The 20,285-nt window shown below is 40.5% G+C and overlaps 2 protein-coding genes across 3 annotated transcripts in view; both read right to left on the bottom strand.

Moving 5' to 3' along the window:
- Nucleotides 1-9,863, bottom strand: part of LOC134746862 (calpain-A-like) — a 47,013-nt gene extending 37,150 nt beyond the window's left edge. For both annotated transcript variants that reach the window (XM_063681436.1, XM_063681437.1), the window contains exons 1-3: nucleotides 9,722-9,863; nucleotides 6,960-7,141; nucleotides 114-159 (exon numbers count right to left, since the gene is read on the bottom strand). In XM_063681436.1, the coding sequence (XP_063537506.1) occupies nucleotides 114-159; nucleotides 6,960-7,077 (164 nt within the window). In that variant the 5' untranslated portion in view covers nucleotides 7,078-7,141; nucleotides 9,722-9,863. The remainder of the gene's footprint in view (nucleotides 1-113; nucleotides 160-6,959; nucleotides 7,142-9,721) is intronic.
- An 8,114-nt stretch (nucleotides 9,864-17,977) lies between these two features.
- On the bottom strand, nucleotides 17,978-19,150 carry LOC134746940 (homeobox protein Hox-D11-like). Its single transcript, XM_063681512.1, has 2 exons — nucleotides 18,871-19,150; nucleotides 17,978-18,512 (listed from the first exon to the last, which is right to left on the bottom strand). Exons 1-2 carry the CDS (start codon nucleotides 19,148-19,150, stop codon nucleotides 18,307-18,309), a joined length of 486 nt encoding a protein of 161 aa, XP_063537582.1. The 3' UTR covers nucleotides 17,978-18,306.
- Nucleotides 19,151-20,285: the final 1,135 nt, after the last annotated feature.

Here is a 20,285-nt window from a genome sequence, read left to right as displayed (position 1 = left end):
TTTTAAAACCAAAACAAAGGGTTTCGTCTGGCAAAGGGTATGGTGAGTTAAGCCTTATGCAATACCCTTATAAAACCCCGATAAGGGATAGCGGGCCGGTCCCTGATTCTTACCTGGATCTAGAGAGGGTGGAGTGGTCATCGCGTCGCGGGCCGCCATCTGAAAAACAGAAAAATGCTTTAGGTGCGAATTTTCTCTCACTTAAGCGCAAAGTATCACAATATCCTTGTGTGAAAAGAGTTAGGTTTCCTGACTACCCTACATAAATACATATTGTCCACAACTACTTCGTTAAAGAATCGTGTTCCGCTAAATATTACAACTTACGACCTATGTGCTAAAAACATCACTTTCGATTACGCCAGACGGTTGACGGTCGTCAAATCTTCATTGAGAGATGACGAATCTAGTAGATCTAACTTCAATTGTCATGGCGTCTGTGCCGGCGCAAGAGCAAATAAACCGAACCATTTTACAATAATATCCTTTGGGCTTGTATAGGCGTTCAATACTTAACAATGGAAGTAAACTGTTGATAGCTAGCTCATAAAAAATGCATCCTAGCGACCACTGTTGCGATTGTGCTGCGCTAAACGTTACTCAGTGACATGTACGTGGATCAACCTTCAATTGTCATGGAGTTGGCGCCTGCGCCGAGGGCGGAACGGTCACAGTTGATACTTACTGATGGTATGGATATAATAATGCGTCTATAGATTTTATGATACTTTTAAAACCCGTTTTCATATGATGCCGATGGACCTGTGGATATCGAATTACTTAAGTCTAAAGAAGCTATCCTTTTACAAATTGTAGATTTTTTCCTAAGGTGTGGCAATAAAGATTTTTTTATTTTTTTTATTTTTTAAGATACCTAAAAATTTAGGATGAGGTTTTCAATGAATTATTTAAAATATAAAATAGGAAATTATCATGTAGCCGTAAAAGTGCATGGCGACTTTATCAATGAATTCATTCATAATTTATATTTCACGCAATTTCGCAGCTCACTGTACACTTTACCGCTTTTCCTTTTCTACTGCGTGAGACCAAGAACATATATCATTTCTCGATGCATCACGACAAATAAATAATAAAAATATAGGCAAATGCACGTGATACCTATGAGTAAAGTTCCGTTTTAATTTAAGGGAAAATTAATATATCATTTTCATTGCGTTTGTATCACAACGCTCATTCTTTCTTCCGTTGTTTTTATAGACGAACTGTCGGTATATACCTATTTGTAAACGATATCGAGTTGCTTCCTCGCACAAAATAATATCAAAGATAGATATAACTCCGTAATAGATGGATACAGTCTAAGGAAAAAACGTGCCTCGAAAATCACGAAAATTTGATTCTCGATCAGAGGGCGCCACTAGTTTTGGCCTACTATCGTATAGAGGGCGTTGACGGTTTCGTTTGTTATTTATAATTTTAACGCATATCAGTGAAAGAACATGGGTCAAAATCATATAAAAATAATTTATGCAAATAAAAAAATAATTTATCCATATTTAAATACATTTTAACGTATTTTTATAAATCTTCATTTTTAGTTTTGAAGTATGTCGATAAATGGCAGTGAATTTAAAGCGACAGATGACAGTACTATGACAGTACCACTCTATCTTATTATATCCTCTTTGATAATATTAAGAAGATATTGTATTTCGTGTTTCCTCGTCTAGTCTCTAACTAGACAATGTACTACATTGTCGTCAGTTCACACGTGTTTCGCGGTGGAAAGCGGATGTGTTCCTTCCGTCAGTGTAGTCGTGTCTCTCTGCCTTCATCAACAGAGCTATAGTTATTTGTGCAACAAGAGAGGAAAGTTGGTTTTTCTTGCGAGTGTTTATTTAGAGTCCCGAGAAAGCGAAAGATTCTATAATTGAATCACGAGCGAAGCGAGTGATTTTAAGTTAGAATCTTGAGGGACTCAAAAACACGAGATATAAAATAACTTTGCTCTCGTGTTGCACACATAATTTTTCACCTCAGTAGTGAGAACATATTAAAGGTTAAAAATTTCGATTTAGACTGAATAATACAGAAAAAAAAAGTAGTAATAAAAGTATGAAGTGGCAGTTCATGGCCTTCACTAAATTAAAAAACTACTTTGTTTCACTCCCTGGAGTGAGGAAAATCGCAGTTTCCTCACTCCAGGGAGTGACGAAAGTAGGCTTGTTCGAGCTGCTGAGGTGAAAACATATATGTATTAGGTTTGAGCTGTGTGTGTGAACTTAATTTATTTCATAGTCATACTAACCTCTTTGCCAGTACGTGTAAAGTGTACCTACTGTAGACCGAGCACATGATTGGCGCGACAGTATCTCGCCGCGAGATAGACTAACCGTCTTTTACTCTGTATGAATTAAAGGGGGACGGGTAGTCTATGTCGCGGCGAGATACTCTCGCGCCAATCATGTGCTAGCCCGGCTGAAACTGTAACAAAAGGGTACTAAAGAAAGAAATGAGTAGATCAGAATAGTTGGACTCTGATATAATGTAGACCTAAATTCCAGTTTTTTTTTTTTTTTTAATTAAAAAAAGGCAAGCATTTGACCGCAATCTCACCTGATGGTAAGTGCCGATGCAGTCTAGGAAGGATCAAAACACAGTACACAAAGTACGTAAGTAAGTAGTAGTAAATGCACAGTAAGTAACGTTATATAAACAAGTAGGTTTATGAAGCCGATACGAGCCGCGATACGCGTGCCGTGCTGCCGTCCACACTGTTCACTGACTATTAGGAAACCTTATGACGAAGACATAAGGTCCAAAAAAGGTCAGTAACATCTTGATTTAGGTATAACGTCTCTTTGACAAAGTTACAGTACGATACAATAATACAAATCCTCTATTGCACATATCAATAAAATAAAACAATACAAAACGGTCTTATCGCTAAAAAGCGATCTCTTCCAGATTGTACAACAACATCGAAAACGGCACTAAATCGATATAATAGCTACTCAGTATTGTATATTAAACTTAATGTTATTTGATGTAATAATAAAACCGGCCCAGTGCGAGTCGGACTCGCGCACCGAGGGTTCCGTATTTTTTAGTATTTGTTGTTATAGCGGCAACAGAAATACATCATCTGTGAAAATTTCAACTGTCTAGCTATCACGGTTCATGAGATACAGGATACAGCCTGGTGACAGACGGACAGCGGAGTCTTAGTAATAGGGTCCCGTTTTTACCCTTTGGAAACGGAACCCTAAAAGTCCTTATTTTGATACGTAATTTGTCCCCTAAATGCATACCTATTCGGCTTCGCTTCACCGGAAGCCAGGTCGCTGACTTAGGTACATGGTAAGTACATCCTTATATCCGCTTATTGTAAAGTTCGCAAACGACGGATGTAAGTAACAAACCTCTGTTTTTAGGGTTCCGTATTTATATCCTCCTGAATACTAAAAATATGAGCGCCGCGGGAGCTCGTTTGATTTGACCAACGGTATATAACGGTGTCGTGTATGTAGTACCTATATATTACTGCCACTGCTACTGACTGCGGGGTGCATCGCAGCCTAATTGTGTGTTTTTAGTTTTAGTTTTAAGACATATTGTATAATAATATGTATGCTAGTTTTAAGGTATTTCTCCATCTATGGGCCAATAATTGCCTGAAAATAAAGAATTTCATTTCATTTCATACACTCGTAATAAATAACTGAATGCTGGCATCATTTGCCAAGACAAATGCATTTGATTTGTCACAATAAAGTAAGAATGAAACCTTTTATAGGCTTCTGGGCGGCGAGAGGATAAAAAGAATGGAAGGCGTAAAAGAAAACTAACTTTACAGAATAGCGAAATTCTTTGCCTGTTAATAAAACAATGGAAAAGAAAGACCTTTCTACTCACGACTCACTATTCTAATTCGGGTCACGACTTAGCAACTTTTTGCATCTTAGTATCAAATGTCATCACTTTCTCAAAATATACCTCACTTGTCAGTTCTGTTAGACAGGTAACTTAATATAGAAACTGAAATATGTAGATGTCCAAAGTGACTTTAGCCGAGGGGTCACTCCGGCGTCTTCAGCTTTATCTTCAATGCCATACCGGCCCACGGTAGTTCCAGTTCCAATTCTTGTCGAAGTTTGAAAAACTAGACTAGACGCCATTGACTGTAATACCAACATGTATCTAGGTTAAATATCATTTCTGAAAATTAATCTATTGAAAGTACACAAACTGTGATTATACTAGTACTAGTGTAAAAACAAGAAAATCTGTCTGCATCAGCTGGCGGTGGGTACCTATTATATTACATAGATCCGCTAACGACCACAATTAGCGGCGCTGCGTGCGCGCACCCGGTCACCCGGCAGCGCAAGTTTTTGTTCAGATCACACACGACATAGGCACCGCACTTATGTCGCGAATGGAATGACGCGAAACACGACAGTCATTATGTTAGTGTTATTTTATTACCGTTCAGTCTTCAGAACACTCATGTCTGTCCGAATGTTTATTGTTGAACTTGTGGGACAACTTGTCTTGTGTACTTTGAGTGCACTAACATAGCAGTAAGAATAGAAAACCCTCCAGGATACCTATGATTAAAAAAAATTCGTCTAAAAAAATTTTTCCTTCTAAATACTTTGTCTATAAACACGATAATGTGCCCTTAGGGCTGGTACAGACGGACTGCAACCCGACTGCAATTTGTATGAGAACTGCACGGCACTGCAACGTCGTGCAGTTCCCATTCAAGTTGCAGTCGGGTTGCAGTCCGTCTGTACCGACCCTTAAAAAGATCCCCACTATTTTTGTTACACCTTGTATAACCTCCTAAGACCCCCCGTACAAATTTTTGTACATATTCCACAATCTATTTTGGGGTTCCAAATTCAAAACATAACAAATGCTTCCGGGTCTCAGGAGGGTCAATGTTGGCAACCACAATTGGCCACTATAATTTAAAAGCGGACATTTTGAAAAATGGTGTTTGGTATGGAGATAGGTGAGTCCTGCGGGCTTAGCACGGTAGCATTTTTATCGTCTGTCACCATGCCTGTCACGTTCTAACAAGTAGGTAAGTGCGAAAGTGACAGGCATAGTGACAGGTGATAATAATGCAACCATGCTGACACCGCTGGGGAAGGATATCAGATAGTTTTTATCCCGGAAATCATTCCATAAGGGGGTGAAAAACGGGCTGGAATTTATTATGTAAGTGATAAATGGAAATACTAATTGTACGCGTACAAAGTCGCAAGTAGAAGCTAGTGTTCTTATAATGTGACTGACACCATAGAGTAAATTATACTAGAGCGGTACTGTACTGACATAGAAAATTTTGTAACCCCAGTAAATTCACTGCCATCTGTCGACACACTTTAAAACTAAAAATGAAGATTTATAAAAATACGATAGAATGTATTTAAATATAGATAAATGATTTTTTTTATTTGCATTAATTATTTTTTTGATTTTGACCCATGTTCTTTCACCGATATGCGTTAAAATTGTTAAATAACAAACGAAACCGTCAACACCATCTATACGACTGTAGGCCAAAACTAGTAGCGCCCTCTGAACGAGAATCAAATTTTCTTGATTTTCGAGGCACGTTTTTTCCTTAGACTGTATCTATCTATTACGGAGTTATATCTATCTTTGCTGACACTTAACATCACCATGTAACAGTCATAAACCCCGCTCGATCGACTTATCAAAGATCTAACAATGGTTCCCGCACTCTCGGTTTCGGCGGTTTCGGCGCTTTCACTGCGATCCGCCGTCAGATAACAATATGGAGCATGTTGAGATCGCCTTGCGATCTTACGGGCGTTACTGTTTGAATTCTGATTCGGTAAGGTTAATGGAAAGCGTGAAAGTGGATCGAATATTCAAAATTCAAAAGCATGTAGGGCTGCCAATGAAAAACTTTACATATTTATTGATTTAATTAAACGAACACGATCTTCACTCATTAAGTAGCTAAACTAAAATGGGACTTTATCGTTCTTATATACTTGTTTTTAATTACTTTTTGGCATAACACACGCATCTTTTTACCAACGTTACAACACTTACAGCTAATTCTGGTTATGTCATGATAGGAATAAATCCAATGATACGAATTAATAATACTACTTAATAAATAATAAGCTTTTAGCCTATTAGGTTTGATGTTGGACCTCAAACTTACCAGCGGCGCTATTGGTTTTGGCAAGACTCGGGTAGGTGGTACAACATGAATGAAAAGAATAATATTTGATAGACAGTGGTGGTGGAGTAGAGGAGAGGATCGGACTCGAAGCTGTAGGTTGTCTTTCCAAATTTCCACTGAGGAGGAGATGAGAGGAAACGTGGAGAAAAACCTTAAAACTAGCATACCTACATATTATTATAAAATATGTCTTAAAACTAAATAAACCACACAATTATGACTGCGATGCAGTCGAAACCCTTCAGTGTCCGCTCCGCTGAATTACAACCAATAATATTGGTCGATTCCCGCACGACTCCCATCTTCACACATCTCCGCCTCAGCGGGAAGGCAGCTGTACAGATGTTTAGTGCATAATTGTTTTCAATCGTATTTTCTCGGAAACGTTTATATTTGTCATGCTACTTACTGAAGTAAACAGGTCAACCTCAGTACTTTTTGTACCAAAACTGTCTGAAACAACAAGACACGTACGTACGTTTCCGTGAAAATACGATGAAAAATAATTATGCACTACATCTGTACTGAGTCGTACTCACTGGGGTCATGGGGTGGCCGTTGGTCTTGTTGTGACCGTTCGTGAACGACGTCTGAAGTGGGAGCTGCCCGTGCGCATGATAGCTGAACTTACAGGGGTGGCCGTGGCCGTTAGGTCTGCTGAGGTTCAGCCCGTTGGCGGCGTACGGCGTCGGCGGCTGGAGCGGCGGCGCGCGCGCATAGAGCTGTACTCAGAATCCGAATCAGAATCAAATGTTTTACTCACTGGCGTGGCCGTTGGTCTTGGTATGGCCGTTCAGCCCATTGGCGGGGTACTGCGCGGGAGGCGGGAGCGGTGCAAGGGGCGCGGGCGCGGCGCTGCGTGTGCGCATGAACTTCCTCATGGCGCGCCGCAGATCAGCCGCGCCGTGTGCGCGCGCCGCTGACGCCGCATCGCCGCGTTAGCAGCTGCAACGAAACATAGTTTTGTTAAGTATGCGAATATCACTTAGATATAAGAAGTATAAGAACATAATTAATAATACTTTAATTTCAATTAGACACAAGATAAAAACGTAGGTAAATGAATCGCGCGCCACAGTGGGCTAGCGGCTTCTGCGGCTCTTTCATCACATGCATCAAGCTGGTTGTGATACGTCAGGATCAGGATTTCCCCCGACATGCACGGATTTTTAGTCCTTTGTCAGGATTGCGGAGGGAATTGGAAATTTGTATGGGGAATCAATAACCGCTGAACCGATTTAGATGAAACTTGGTATGGGGATAGTTTGAGCTGTGGGGAAGGATATAGAATAATTTTTATGCCCGAAATCATTCCTTAATGGTATAACAAATGGGGTATTTTTTTTAATTATACGTATAATATCTATGTAAAACCCTTTTTATGTGCAAATAAATGATTATGATTATGATTATAGTGGACCAATTTGGGGGTGAAAAAAAAGGATGGATTTAAAAGCTTTGTTTAAAAATTAAGGTACCCAAATTACTAATTCCACGCAGACGAAGTCGCGGGCAAAAGCTAGTGTAAAATAAAACCAACTACTTACTTAATACCTACTTATTAGTTATAGCTAAAACAATAGTAAATAGCAAACAAAGCAAAACCCGCATAGAAGCGTCGTCTGTCCTTCACCTAGCGATTTACGGCATTCTGAAAGATTCCGACACGGGCAACGAGGTAATTAACTGTAGATATACAGGGTGTTTCATCCTAATGGGCCAGTGATGGGCCACCACACCTGTGTTATACAGCGACTAGGTTTCAAGGGGCCCAGGGTTTTGAAAATGTCTGTTTAAAGAAACTTTATGGTCTAAAGAGATTAAGAAATTTTTGAAATTTCAGAAAATTCACTTACAAGACAACTGTAACTTAAAATAATTACAAGTTACGCAATAAGAAAAGCACTTATCTAGTTGCATTTGGATTGACCTAATGAACGAAAGAATACCTAAATTTGGAAAATGAATTCTCCCCTCTGAACGCGAATCCTGAATCCGGTGCCTGGACAAGGGTAATGAGGTAATAACTGTATGTGATGTTTCATCCCATTATAGTCTGTATACTGTGGTATGCCAAAACAAGCAGTCCTCTAAGTCCTCGTCTGTCACGAACGTCATTATGTCAGCGAAAACGTCGGCGGTTAAGTAACCGGCGAAGTGTTCGAGCCATAAAGGCTCTAATAGTGGCCAACAAACACTTAGGTTGTGAGTTTGAGTATAACCACCCTGTATAAATACCTACTGTGGTATGCTAATGTGCAGTCCTCTGAGGCGTGTCACGAATCACGAACGTCATTATGTCACCGAAACTCTGTCGGTTACTGCCATCCTACAGCCGTTATAGTTTCCAATTATTAAAAATCTATTTTTACTGCCCCATTGATCTTGTATTAGGTGAGTACTTGTGGTAGGTATGCTAATGAATGTGAAGTGTTCGTGTGTCACGAATGTCGTCTCATTATGTCACCGAACACTTTGTCGGTTACTGCCATATTGTTGCCACTAGACTAGTCTTTATAGTTCAATATAAACACTTAAGTTTCAGGTGGATTTTAAACCGTCTTCATGTATAAAAGTAATTTTAAGTGACTGGTGAGTGGTGACGAGTGAGTGGTAGGTATTCCATCTGTCCAATTTCTTGGTCCAATGTATATTTGCGTCTCACATTTTGCTTAACACTTACCTACTTACCGAGTATAGGAAGATTTTTTATTAAGAACTCCATATCAAAATTATTAATTCTAAAGTTGCGGCGGAGGAGCTCAGTTTTTTGTTTGGGGTTTGGTTAGGTGGTTAAACTATTTGACTAGTGGCTGCGCCAATGGGGTTGGCAACTGTCAAAGGTTTGCAGAGATGGCGCCATCATAGCTTGCCCCTTTTTCTATGAGATTTGGCTTAAAGGCCTGGCATCCAGGGCATTAAAAAAAAAAAACATTTGACACAATTTTAGGGATTGACAGAGCAAGCTATGCAGGCGCCATCTGCTAATTATTTCGACCGGCCAACCCCATTCTTGGGTTTAAGTTGCCGAGCAGACCGCAGGCTTCTTAACTGAGCCGTGGGAAAAAGCCGGGATCATGCCATTAAGCTAAACCTTGTTTTTATATGGTTATTACCGTTGACAGACTACCTACTGACTACCATAACAGTAGGTTGTACAGTCAAGTGTAAAATATGGGTGTAATACTTATTTAAGCGAATTAAGAATTATGGGACATATTTTTGAGTACCTAAGTTATATGCACCCATATTTTTACACTTGACTGTACCTCTACACTACACATAACTTGAGAAACGCTCAGTAAGTAGGAAGGTACTTACGCAAAGTAAACTAGCGTTATCTCTTCAATCTTCATGACTTAATCGTTACAAGACCACTTAACTACCACTACATTTTTTCCAAGCAATTTAGCAATCTGACCACCACACTTTCCGCAAGTTTCGTGCACTCAACAACGGTACCAAAAGCGTTAATAGCCCTAACGTTACATTAAAACTACATCAAAGTTTTTAGTCTTTACTTACTGTGTGCATAAACAGCGGTAGCTACTCGTACAACAGCAGTAGGTATAAAACACAGTAACTCACTGTTGTTCACTTCACTTGTTTTTCGTAATAATCGCAATGCACTTCACTCGCGACGGCACGTCCGTGCTCGGCGGTCGCGCGACGACTGATGGCAGGTTGGCAGGCGCTCCCCCCGCGGTACCTGTTGCGGGTTGCCCATTCACTACCACACCTGTTTGTATGCTGCAGGGTTTGCAGCAAGCTTGTATGCAATCACAACATACAACTCATTCTTAAGGCGCTTCGCGCAGTTTTTGGCTAAAAACTGTTACTTTTTAGAGCTTATAACTTCTAAATGAGTCAACCAAAAATTATGAAAAAAATATATATGCATCTTCACTCTATGGACAACAATCGCAACATTTGACTTTCTTCCTGAAATTTGTAGTTTCACCGAAAAAAAAATAACACGACAGGCCGTTTTGCGGCTAACTTTGCTTATAACTTCTAAACGGCTTAATCGATTAAAATTGTTTTTAAACTAACAAAAATGTTTTAACAGGTTCTACAAATGCAACATAGCTTTTCTTAATCAAAAAATATTTTCTTAAGAAATCGAACGTTTTTCCACACTTCATGCGTATGCAGCCTGAAAATGGCGTGGCCGGCAGTCGTGTGCCAGCTTTGAGACGAGGAGGCTGTGTCGCTCGTCGCTCCGTGCCTTCCTTGCACTATGTACGCTTATGCACAAGCAAAGTGCTATAATATCGGAGTTATTGTGGCCAAAGAATAAATAACTGCAGAGCGCTGATTTGGTTGCGACGCGCATTAGCGAGCGCAACACGGTATTTTGCGGTCTATTACAATGAATGTAATGATAATATCCGCATATATTATACTATAATATACGTATGTTTGAGAAAACTTCATTTGAAATAAATAAATAAATGTTTTCTAACCGACATATTATAATGTCATTCAAGTTTTACGTTTTGAATAATGTTCCATTCCATCTCGAAACAATAAATAATAGATCATAAGCTACCTATTACCTATAACGTTGTATGTATGAATAGTACCTGTTAAAAAACATTGTTTTTGTAGTTTAAAAATAATTTTAATCGATTAAGAACTAGCAAAACGGCCTATCGTATTTTTATTTACGGAAAAACTTACTATTAAGTTTATTGTAGGTTTAAAATTAATTTGTTTACGTTACATGTCCGTCTTTGGGTCACAAACTTACATATATACACCAAATTTCAACTTAATTGGTTCAGTCGTTTCCGAGAAAATAGGCTGTGACAGACGGACAGACAGACAGACAGACGCACGAGTGATCCTATAAGGGTTCCGTTTTTTCCTTTTGAGGCACGGAACCCTAATAATGATGATATTCCCATTGAGAAAACTTCGAATTTCGAAAAATAACACATTTGTAGTAGTATATGAAGCTAGTAGGTACTTTAATTTTATAAGTTAACTATTAATGGCATTATTTATATTTATTTATTACGGATAAAAAAAACTGTATAAATAAACGCACTGTACCAGGGGGGTGTCACTGCGCAGTTTAGGTATATTTGGCCGGCGCACCGCCCGAGACGGTGTATGGCAGTGGGCTGCTGCTCGGCTCGCACGATAGTCGTGTCACGTGGCGCTCGCGCAAAATTGTAAATAAGCAATGGCTTCGAAACCTAAATCGCGATCTAATCTGTATAAAAGATAATGTTCTGTTTACGGATGTCTGAATAAACGGAAGAACAAGGAAGCAGAAAAAACCTTTTTTTTAAATTCCGGACTATATTGACCGACATATTTTCAAAAGAATAAGTACTTCTAGGGATCCCTTATAGGGATAAGTCCGCCTTTGTACATTGTATATTTTTTTGGTGTTTTATTGTGTTTGTAATCTGTCTTAGAGTTCGCTAAATTTTGTACAATAAAGTGTTTACATACATACATACATACTTCTGTGGCATACCTACTTCCGTGAGAATCAGACATACTATCTCCGGCTAAAAATTTTATGTTTACAGAATCAACGTTTGTAATTCCTACATATTTATCTTAAAAATAATAAATCAGTAGGTTACAAAAACTTGTCAAGTGACAACCCCGTGCCGACACTCGGAGCTCGGTCATAAAACTGCGGCGCGCAAAGAAGATTCACGGTTCGTGCGCGGTTATAAGTTTCAATTTTGCTTGCAGGCGGCGAGTGTAGGTATAATTTTATACCTAAATCTGGCTTTTGTGAAGGAGTGAATTTTCTGTACGGTAGTACTATTAGTTATTCTGTGACTGTACGCCTCAGTTTAGTACATACCAAGCTTTAGCTATAAATCTTAATCCGTCGATTTGACTAAGGTATTTATTTGTAAGAAACAGATAATATTTATCAGTACGGTTTTTTACTCACTATTATTTTTAGTCGCTTTTGGCGACATGTTTCGGATTCTTTGGGAATCCATCCTCAGGCACGAGTGTCCGCGGCGGTTGTTCGTCGTGCACTGTGCACTGTGCACGACGAACAACCGCCGCGGACACTCGTGCCTGAGGATGGATTCCCAAAGAATCCGAAACATGTCGCCAAAAGCGACTAAAAATAATAGTGAGTAAAAAACCGTACTGATAAATATTTTGAAATATGTCTCACGATAGTTTAAGTGCGAGAAACAGATAAAACACAAATTAACTAATTAAGGCTTGTAAAGTATAATGCATAAGGGAATATATTTTTATTATAATTTACGACCTCTACACGCATGATCTACTCATACTCAAACAACAAAATATCTGCAAAAGATACACAAATACGAGGTATAGCGCCAAATGCCGCGCGCCTCTGGGCTGTAGGTTATTCTTTGAACCTCGTTCCGCCGCAGTCGCCGCACCGAGACGAAATTCACGTACGATCGCAGTGAGCGGGGTGCGGGTACAGAGACGCTGAGACGCTCAAGGCCAAATCAGCGAGAATCGTCTTAAGGGCTCCACTCATCTTGCGACAAAACTTTTGTTGCAAGGTTTGTGGAGCTCTGTAGCCTCTGTAGGGAAGCAGGAATTAGGACACGGAGCGAGTTCTTGTGTAGGTATATTAAGTAATATAATATAATAATATATAAACACTACTCAAGAAGGGGATCACATAGTGATTGTCTTTTAACTTGTTGTATGTTGGGTTTATTAAGCAAGGCACCTGAAAGTAGTTTAGTTTGGGTTTAATGGTGAAATGATACACGGATTGTTAAAATGTTGATGGAAAAAGCCCCAATAACCAATTATTCTCTATCTTATTGACGCTTGCAGGTGTCACATGCATTTATTTTGAACAACTCCATAGGTATAGTTACTGAAGTGCCTCAAAAACACCTCAACTGGGACCTTATTCCAACGCCGTGCACCAATGGTATCCAAAATTGATGGTTTTGGTGCTGGTAAAAGTTGTTGACGAATTTAAATTCTGCCCACTTAAACAATGTTGCAATCCAACTTATCCAAACACACGTTTATTATATGCGTAATAGCCTCGGGACACAAAGCCGCCATGAAAACATCTTTGTCCAGTAAAGTATGCGTTTGTTTACCTTTAGTCGCCTGAAACTAGGTTACGCAGTGTACTATTTAGGCGAACAACACGCGAACGCGAAGCAAAGCCATGCGGCGCGGGGTGTATCATTCCTATGATACCTATAGAAGTGTCCTACGTGCGCGATCTCGTTGCGAACGCGAACGCCGTGGGCCCGCCGCGCCATTTCGCTTCGCGTTCGCGAGTTGTTTGCTTACATAAGACGCAGCATTAGGTTTCGTTCGACACCACCATAAAAATCTGTGCAAATTAACCACCACTTTTTCTTCTTCAATCTAGCGTTTTCCCGGTCTAGCGCCAGGGTCCGCTTTCCTGCTCAATCTTCTCCACTTGGCCCGGTCTTCGGCATCCTCAGGTGTGAGATTGTTCTCTTTAATGTCGGCTATCACGACGTCCAGCCAGCGCTTCTTAGGCCTACCGCGGCCGCGTGATCTAGGGCCTTGGACAGTGAGGTTGAGGCATCTATTTCCGACATTTGCGGCTTATATGGCCCCATACCATCGGAAGCGACACTTTCCTGCAGCTTATCACGGATTAAATTAACAAACACTAAAAAATATTTATTACAATGTCGCTCTAATGTATTTTTTATGGTTTTGTTTGATTTATCTTTATACACAACATAGTAAAAGGAACGATGTAGTACAATCAGAATCAGCTAGAGTAGTTCAAAATATTGTAGTTTGTTAGGTCTCTTTAGTTTAGTACCTATGACCATGCCATAAAACAGAATAATGTAGACCAAACGCTTCTTCAGCTGTTGTTTGTGGACAAAATATTGCTTACCTACTTTACGAGTAATTCCTTTACCTATGTCGTAGTCGTACAATATTACTTACCTATAGCAGAAAAAAGTACACTCTTATGCTAAATCAACGTTTTTATACATATAGGTATATTTGTAACAAACTACACTACCACAGATTATATAATACTGACACTACTAACCGCCTGGCGTTATTAACCCAACGATATTACAGCAAAACTCATTAGGACAGGTTGTAAGGAAAACAAAAACTCGAGAATGAAATATCGACATTTATTGAAGAAATCTCTACAATTCACTAGCTAATACAAAAATAACTACACTATAACTCGAATAGTAAAATACAGCAACAAACCGACAGATGTCAGACATTTAATTACATTCTAATTAATAAATTTTCTTAGGCTATGTGACTACTTACATCCTTCTTTAGTTAGACTGCAGAGATGTGCGAGAATGCGTGTACAGTCAAGGGCATAAATATATATACATTCCCAAAATTTCAAAAATATGTGTCATTTTCAACCGGGTACTTATTGTCGCTTGTCAGTAAGGCGCTATTTCCATATAGCTTCAATTAGAAATCAACCTTATCAACAAGCCAAAATGTGGTACCTTTTGGTTGAAAACGTCACATTGTGTACGCTCTTACACCTTAGACAATAAACTCGTGTTCATATATTTTTGAGCCATTTGTCTGTATTGATATTTTTGCCTTCGACTGTAGTCTGCATCTTCTCAAATGATGTTTACGCCTAAGACGGTAATCTGTTAAACAAAAACCATTGTTTCTTTTATGCGAGCGGTCGGCCATTGTGTCTGACAATGGCACGCGCCGTAGCACACGCTCAGACACAATGGCACACAATGGCCGACGAAACAATGGCTTTTGTTTAACAGATTAGGATCTTAGACGTAAAAATCATTTGAGAAGATTCATACTATAGCGAGGGATGTGTTTGTTGAGAACCAAAAGAATATTGTATGTGTGATTCTATTGGTTCTAGATTAACAAACATATAACACATCCCTCGCTACGCATCCTCGCCTATGGTGGAAACGCAGCCTTGGGAAGAGAGCATTATTATCAGATCTTGTCAAAAATAATAGGGTTTTTTAATTATATAATTTCAAGTATACTAACCTTAATACACCAGGCCCCAATTTCACCACGGTGACAGGTGCGACAATTGTAAAACATCAATGTTGCTGACGTCACAGGCATCCATGGGCTACGGTTACCGCTTACCATCGGGCGGGCTGTATTCCTGTTTGCCACCATCATTGTAATATTTAAAAAAACTTTATTATATCGGCAAAAAACAGGTACGTTTATGACGATGATGATGACAATTGTCACAAGATTTATAAGAATTTTCGGTAATTCTTGACAGGAAATAAGTTCTGTGTCGGAATTTTGCGACAATTGTCGTGTTTCTTGTGACAATTGTCATTAGCATCGCAAAATAAGTACTTATTTATTGGCGATATAATGGAGTTTTTTTTAATTAAAATGTTGGTGCCAAACAAGCACACAGCCCGTTCGATGGAAAGCGGTTACCGTAGCCTATGGAGGCATGTGACGTCAGTAATAGTGATTTCGACAATTGTCGCACCTGTCACCGTGGTGAAATTGGGGCCAGATGCCTCCGTGCCTTACATATTCACTACAGTTTACAAAGTTAGTTGGCGGTAAAGGTAGATCTATGTTAAGTTAGAGTTTAGTCCTATCGTAGAGACTCTACATGGTTTCGGCTGCTCTATGCTAGGTGTGGTTGTAAAAAAGGTAACATTATTTTTAGGGTTCCGTATCCAAAGAGTAAAAACGGGACCCTATTACTAAGACTTCACTGTCCGCCTGTCTGTCTGTCACCAGGCTGTATCTCATGAACCGTGATAGCTAGACAGTTGAAATTTTCACAGATGATGTTCTGTTGCCGCTATAACAACAAATACTAAAAAGTACGGAACCCTCGGTGCGCGAGTCCGACTCGCACTTGGCCGGTTTTTTAAGAACACGTTGGGCAAGCTCGTGATGCTCGTTCACTTGGATCGAGACAGTCAAAGAGGACACATCGTGAAGGGTCAGCAGACCGGAGTACCAGTACCTATTGTTGTATTAGTAATAATTAGAGTATCCGATATGAGCAGAATCTTCACACTAGTGTAGGGTTTCAGTGGGTCCCACTGCATACGAACTTTAGAAATCTGTTTTCGATATAACATTACTCGCAGCGCAAATTATTCGCACCAATTTATAAGTGATGTCAAAATAAGATCAAATGTTATCACAATTTGTAGGTAAGTTCGATCCGGTCTCGCGGCAACCTTCCTTACTATTTTGCTTCAAAACTCCTTTTCGAATGTAGAGAGCAGAGCACACTTATGAACACAATATAACACTTATATATTGTAAAAGGATATAATCAAATGCAACAGGAATGTAAGTGAAGTAAGCGTCGAGTTTCGGCGCCATCGCCGCACTAGGGGCTTACAAAATAACAAATAACATTTTCTCAAAAATGGACGGCAACGTCGACGTTGCCGGTTAAAAATTAGGTCGCGAAGTGCGTAGTTTATGGTCAGTCAAAAAATTAAAAAGTTAAAAACATTGCACTCTCGATTTCGGGACTGCAATGTTGCATACAAATTCCATTATTTGTCGAGTTCCAAACTTCTTAAAAGTTGAAGTGGCCATATCAAATGAAGGCATAGGTCCATTAAACAGCCAAACAGATGATCAGTACTTATTATTATAATGTTGGTACTGCGACTATTTAGCTGTCTGAAACAGGTTGGCGTATTTTCGGCAGAAAAATACACTTCGTTTTTCAATTTAAAAAAATAAAAAGGCGGCAAAGCAAATCTTATCAATTGTTTTTACTTTTTTCTGTGAAAATATATACGTAAGAACGTTGCTTCTGTAAAATATTTCTATTATATTTGTATTTATTGCGCCATTTTTGAGAAAAGCACTATATATGACTCGGCAGGAAGGCTACTTGCTGGCTTCGGATTCAATTAAACGGACACACGGACAGCAAGTAGCTACTTCCGAGCCTCGACAATAATGTACTATTCTTACAATATTTTACGAAACAATTATACAGGGTTAATGTAAAATACTGTAAAACCGTTGGTTTAAATCTTTTTTATACCGGGTGTGGCCTGTAACACGAGCAAATAATTAAAACATAGATTGTATTCCTCAAACGGTGACATTTTTGTCCAATAACTTTTATAAACGATGAAGTGTTGAGACTTCGTATTTTTCATACAATTTAAATATTACATATCTTCAATGTACGCCATTATCATTGTGATTGACGTTGTCTGTCACGCTTTAAACATAACACAATTCGCAATACATTGCGTCTTAGAATAATCTTTGAAGTGTACTAAAAATGAAAATACAAGTTATTCTAAAAGTCGCTGAACAATGTTACTCAGTACGAGGAGTACACCGTGCAGTTTAATTGTTTGCTCTTACACACTCGGTATAACCTAAATAGGTTTTTACTCCCCTTTTAACGTTTTTGGCCGTCGGGACGACGCCGTGAGATTCTTTTCCCTACTATATTTTTTATTATTTACGTATATATATAAAGTATCTACAGTTTTAGGTTTTTTCCTTTAGCCAAATTTTACCCGGATTTTGGATCCCTGGTCAACATGTGTTTTTCGCGAAATTATAAGTTAACTTGTTTTATAATGTAAAATTTGATTAAAGAAAAAATATTCAGCATTTATATAAGAAGGAACAATATCTAACGACTACTTATGAAATTGTAGGCCGACGACGTAAATACAGCTGGGGCCCGTTTATCAAAAGCTTGTAGCTTGTAATACAAGTGGAAGTCCCTTTCTAACAAAATCTGTCAAAGAGGGACTTCCACTTGTATTACAAGCTACAAGCTTTTGATAAACAGGGCACTGGTGTTACACAAAACAGTCGCATTACGTAAACACATCCGTTGCTTACCACATACTTGCAGACTGAGATCCGTCGATTGAAACCGGGGCCGGAGCCGCCCCCGCCCGGGGCCGGAGCCGCCCCCGCCCGGGGCCGGAGCTGCCCCCGCCCGGGGCCGGAACTGCCCCCGCCCGGGGCCGGAGCATGACGTCGCGAAATTACGACTTTAGCCATGATGGCGGGGCTTAGCCCTGCGCTCTTTTGAAGACAACTTTGTAATGTAACTACATAATAACAAAGAAAGATAGCTGTCTTAAGTAAAAACAACTGCGTTACTTTTAGGTTAAAGATATTATCGTTATTCGTCGGCGTCGGAGCTGGAGTCGGGTCGGTCGTAGGGCTCCCATTCCTGCGGTGGGGCCGCGGGGAGCGCCGACGGGCCGGGGCCCGCGCCGGCGCCGGGCCCGGGCCCGGGCGGGGGCGTGGCGCGCTCCTCCTCCGAGGACCCGGCCGACTCGGACGAGCAGCACACCGCGCCGCGACCCTGCCGAATACAAAATAATTATGATGATAATACTATTCATTACACAGAATCGACCACATTTTGCGTGATCATTAAATACCTATCTATGATAAAATATTTGCAAAACTTCAGATAGACTCAATTTACAGGAGCGAATACATAAATTTTGAAAAATGTTAAAGAATAGAAAAGACGCTCTGTGACTGTCATATTGAAAAAACTTTTAAGAATCAATCGAGAAATGCATCCTATCCAGAGGAGCAAAAGCAACAAAACGAACACGTTTCACGCTCGTTCGAACGGTCCCTACAATCGTGCCTGTAACGTTTGAAAAATTTCATAGATCCAGGATTCCATCATCAGATATCAGAATAGTTACCACGGGCAGCCCCGCCGGGCGGTGACTCTCCGGCAGCAGATGGTAGGAGCAGGAGGAGGGAGGTAGCGGCAGCAGGACCAGCGGCAGCGGCAGCGTCAGGTCCAGCGCGCCGCACGACGAGGACAGGCTGCCCACCAGCTCCACGCGCAGCCCGCACACGCGCGCCACCGGCGCCCCCGCCCCGGCCCCCGCCCCCGCCCCGGCCTCCGAGCCCGCCCCCGCCCCCGCCCCGCTGCGGCCCAGGCGCGGCATCGTGCCCACTGTCATGTGAGATCAACATTAGACAATACACTTCAGAAAGACAAACTGCGGATATTAATTTTTTTTTGAACAACTACCTCTACCTACCTGCCGGCAGGCCGAAGGCCCTCCGGTGATTTAGAACTTTTTCGAAAGCCTCGTTCGACATAGGGTCCGAGGCTCGCAAGTGCACGCGAACACACAATATGTGTTCAAAGATTTTAAAGAAGAGAGAAAAAACTTTATTGTTTAACATAGGTAAGTTCCAAGACGTTTAATAAATATTTCAGTATCACTATATCGTGCCTAGAAGCATACAAATTCAATATTAATACACTCTAATCATAATATTCATACCTTGATGTGGATGTCTCTGCGCCCTGCGTTGGTTGTTGAACTCCAGCGTCTGCGCGCGCCCCCCCGCCCCCGACCCCGCGCCCGCCCCCGCCCCCGCGCCCGCACCGCGCCCGCCGCGCCCCACGCGCCACCACCAGTACCCGCCTCCCCCGCCCCCACCCCCGCTACCGCTCGCCCCCGGGCAATTCACGCTCTCGTAAATGTTCTCGCCGTACACATTCTGATAAAAAAAAAAACTTAATTTCTCTCCACCCATTTTATCCCAGTTTAGTAGTGAGTGAATAGAATTACTTAGTAGTACTTTTTCCGTAAGTATGCTTCATTTCAAATTTAAACTTTTTCAATGCGTTATATAATAGCATTCTGAAACATACGCAATTACTAAACAATTAAATTAGATTACTATTACATAATTCATCAATCATATTCCTTTACCTGTTCAGCCTCAGCCCTGTGCAGTCGCTGCACGTACAGCGGCCGCCATCTTGCCGCCCCCGCGCCCCCTTGCGCCCCCGCGCCCCCCGCCACCCCCGCCGCCCCGCTCGCCACCGACACATTAGCATATCTGTAGGATAACAAACAATAATAGTAGATTATTAATAGGAAAGGAAAAGGCCGCTTCTCCATACAAACGTAGTCCTCATTTTCCTCACTGGATATTGACATTATGGAAAATATTTTTGCATAATTTGATGTATGCTTCTCACTCTTATAATAATTAAAAATTCGAAAAAAAACAAACGTAGGGGTATAGCTACGGTTGACATACAACCAATTGTATCAAAATATTTTCTATACTTAATGTAAATATCCAGAGA

This window comes from Cydia strobilella, chromosome 13 (genome assembly GCF_947568885.1).
Source record: "Cydia strobilella chromosome 13, ilCydStro3.1, whole genome shotgun sequence".
NCBI classification, from domain to species: domain Eukaryota; kingdom Metazoa; phylum Arthropoda; class Insecta; order Lepidoptera; family Tortricidae; genus Cydia; species Cydia strobilella.
The sequence above is the reverse complement of the archived record's forward strand: the minus strand, read 5'-3'. Positions and strand labels throughout refer to the sequence as shown.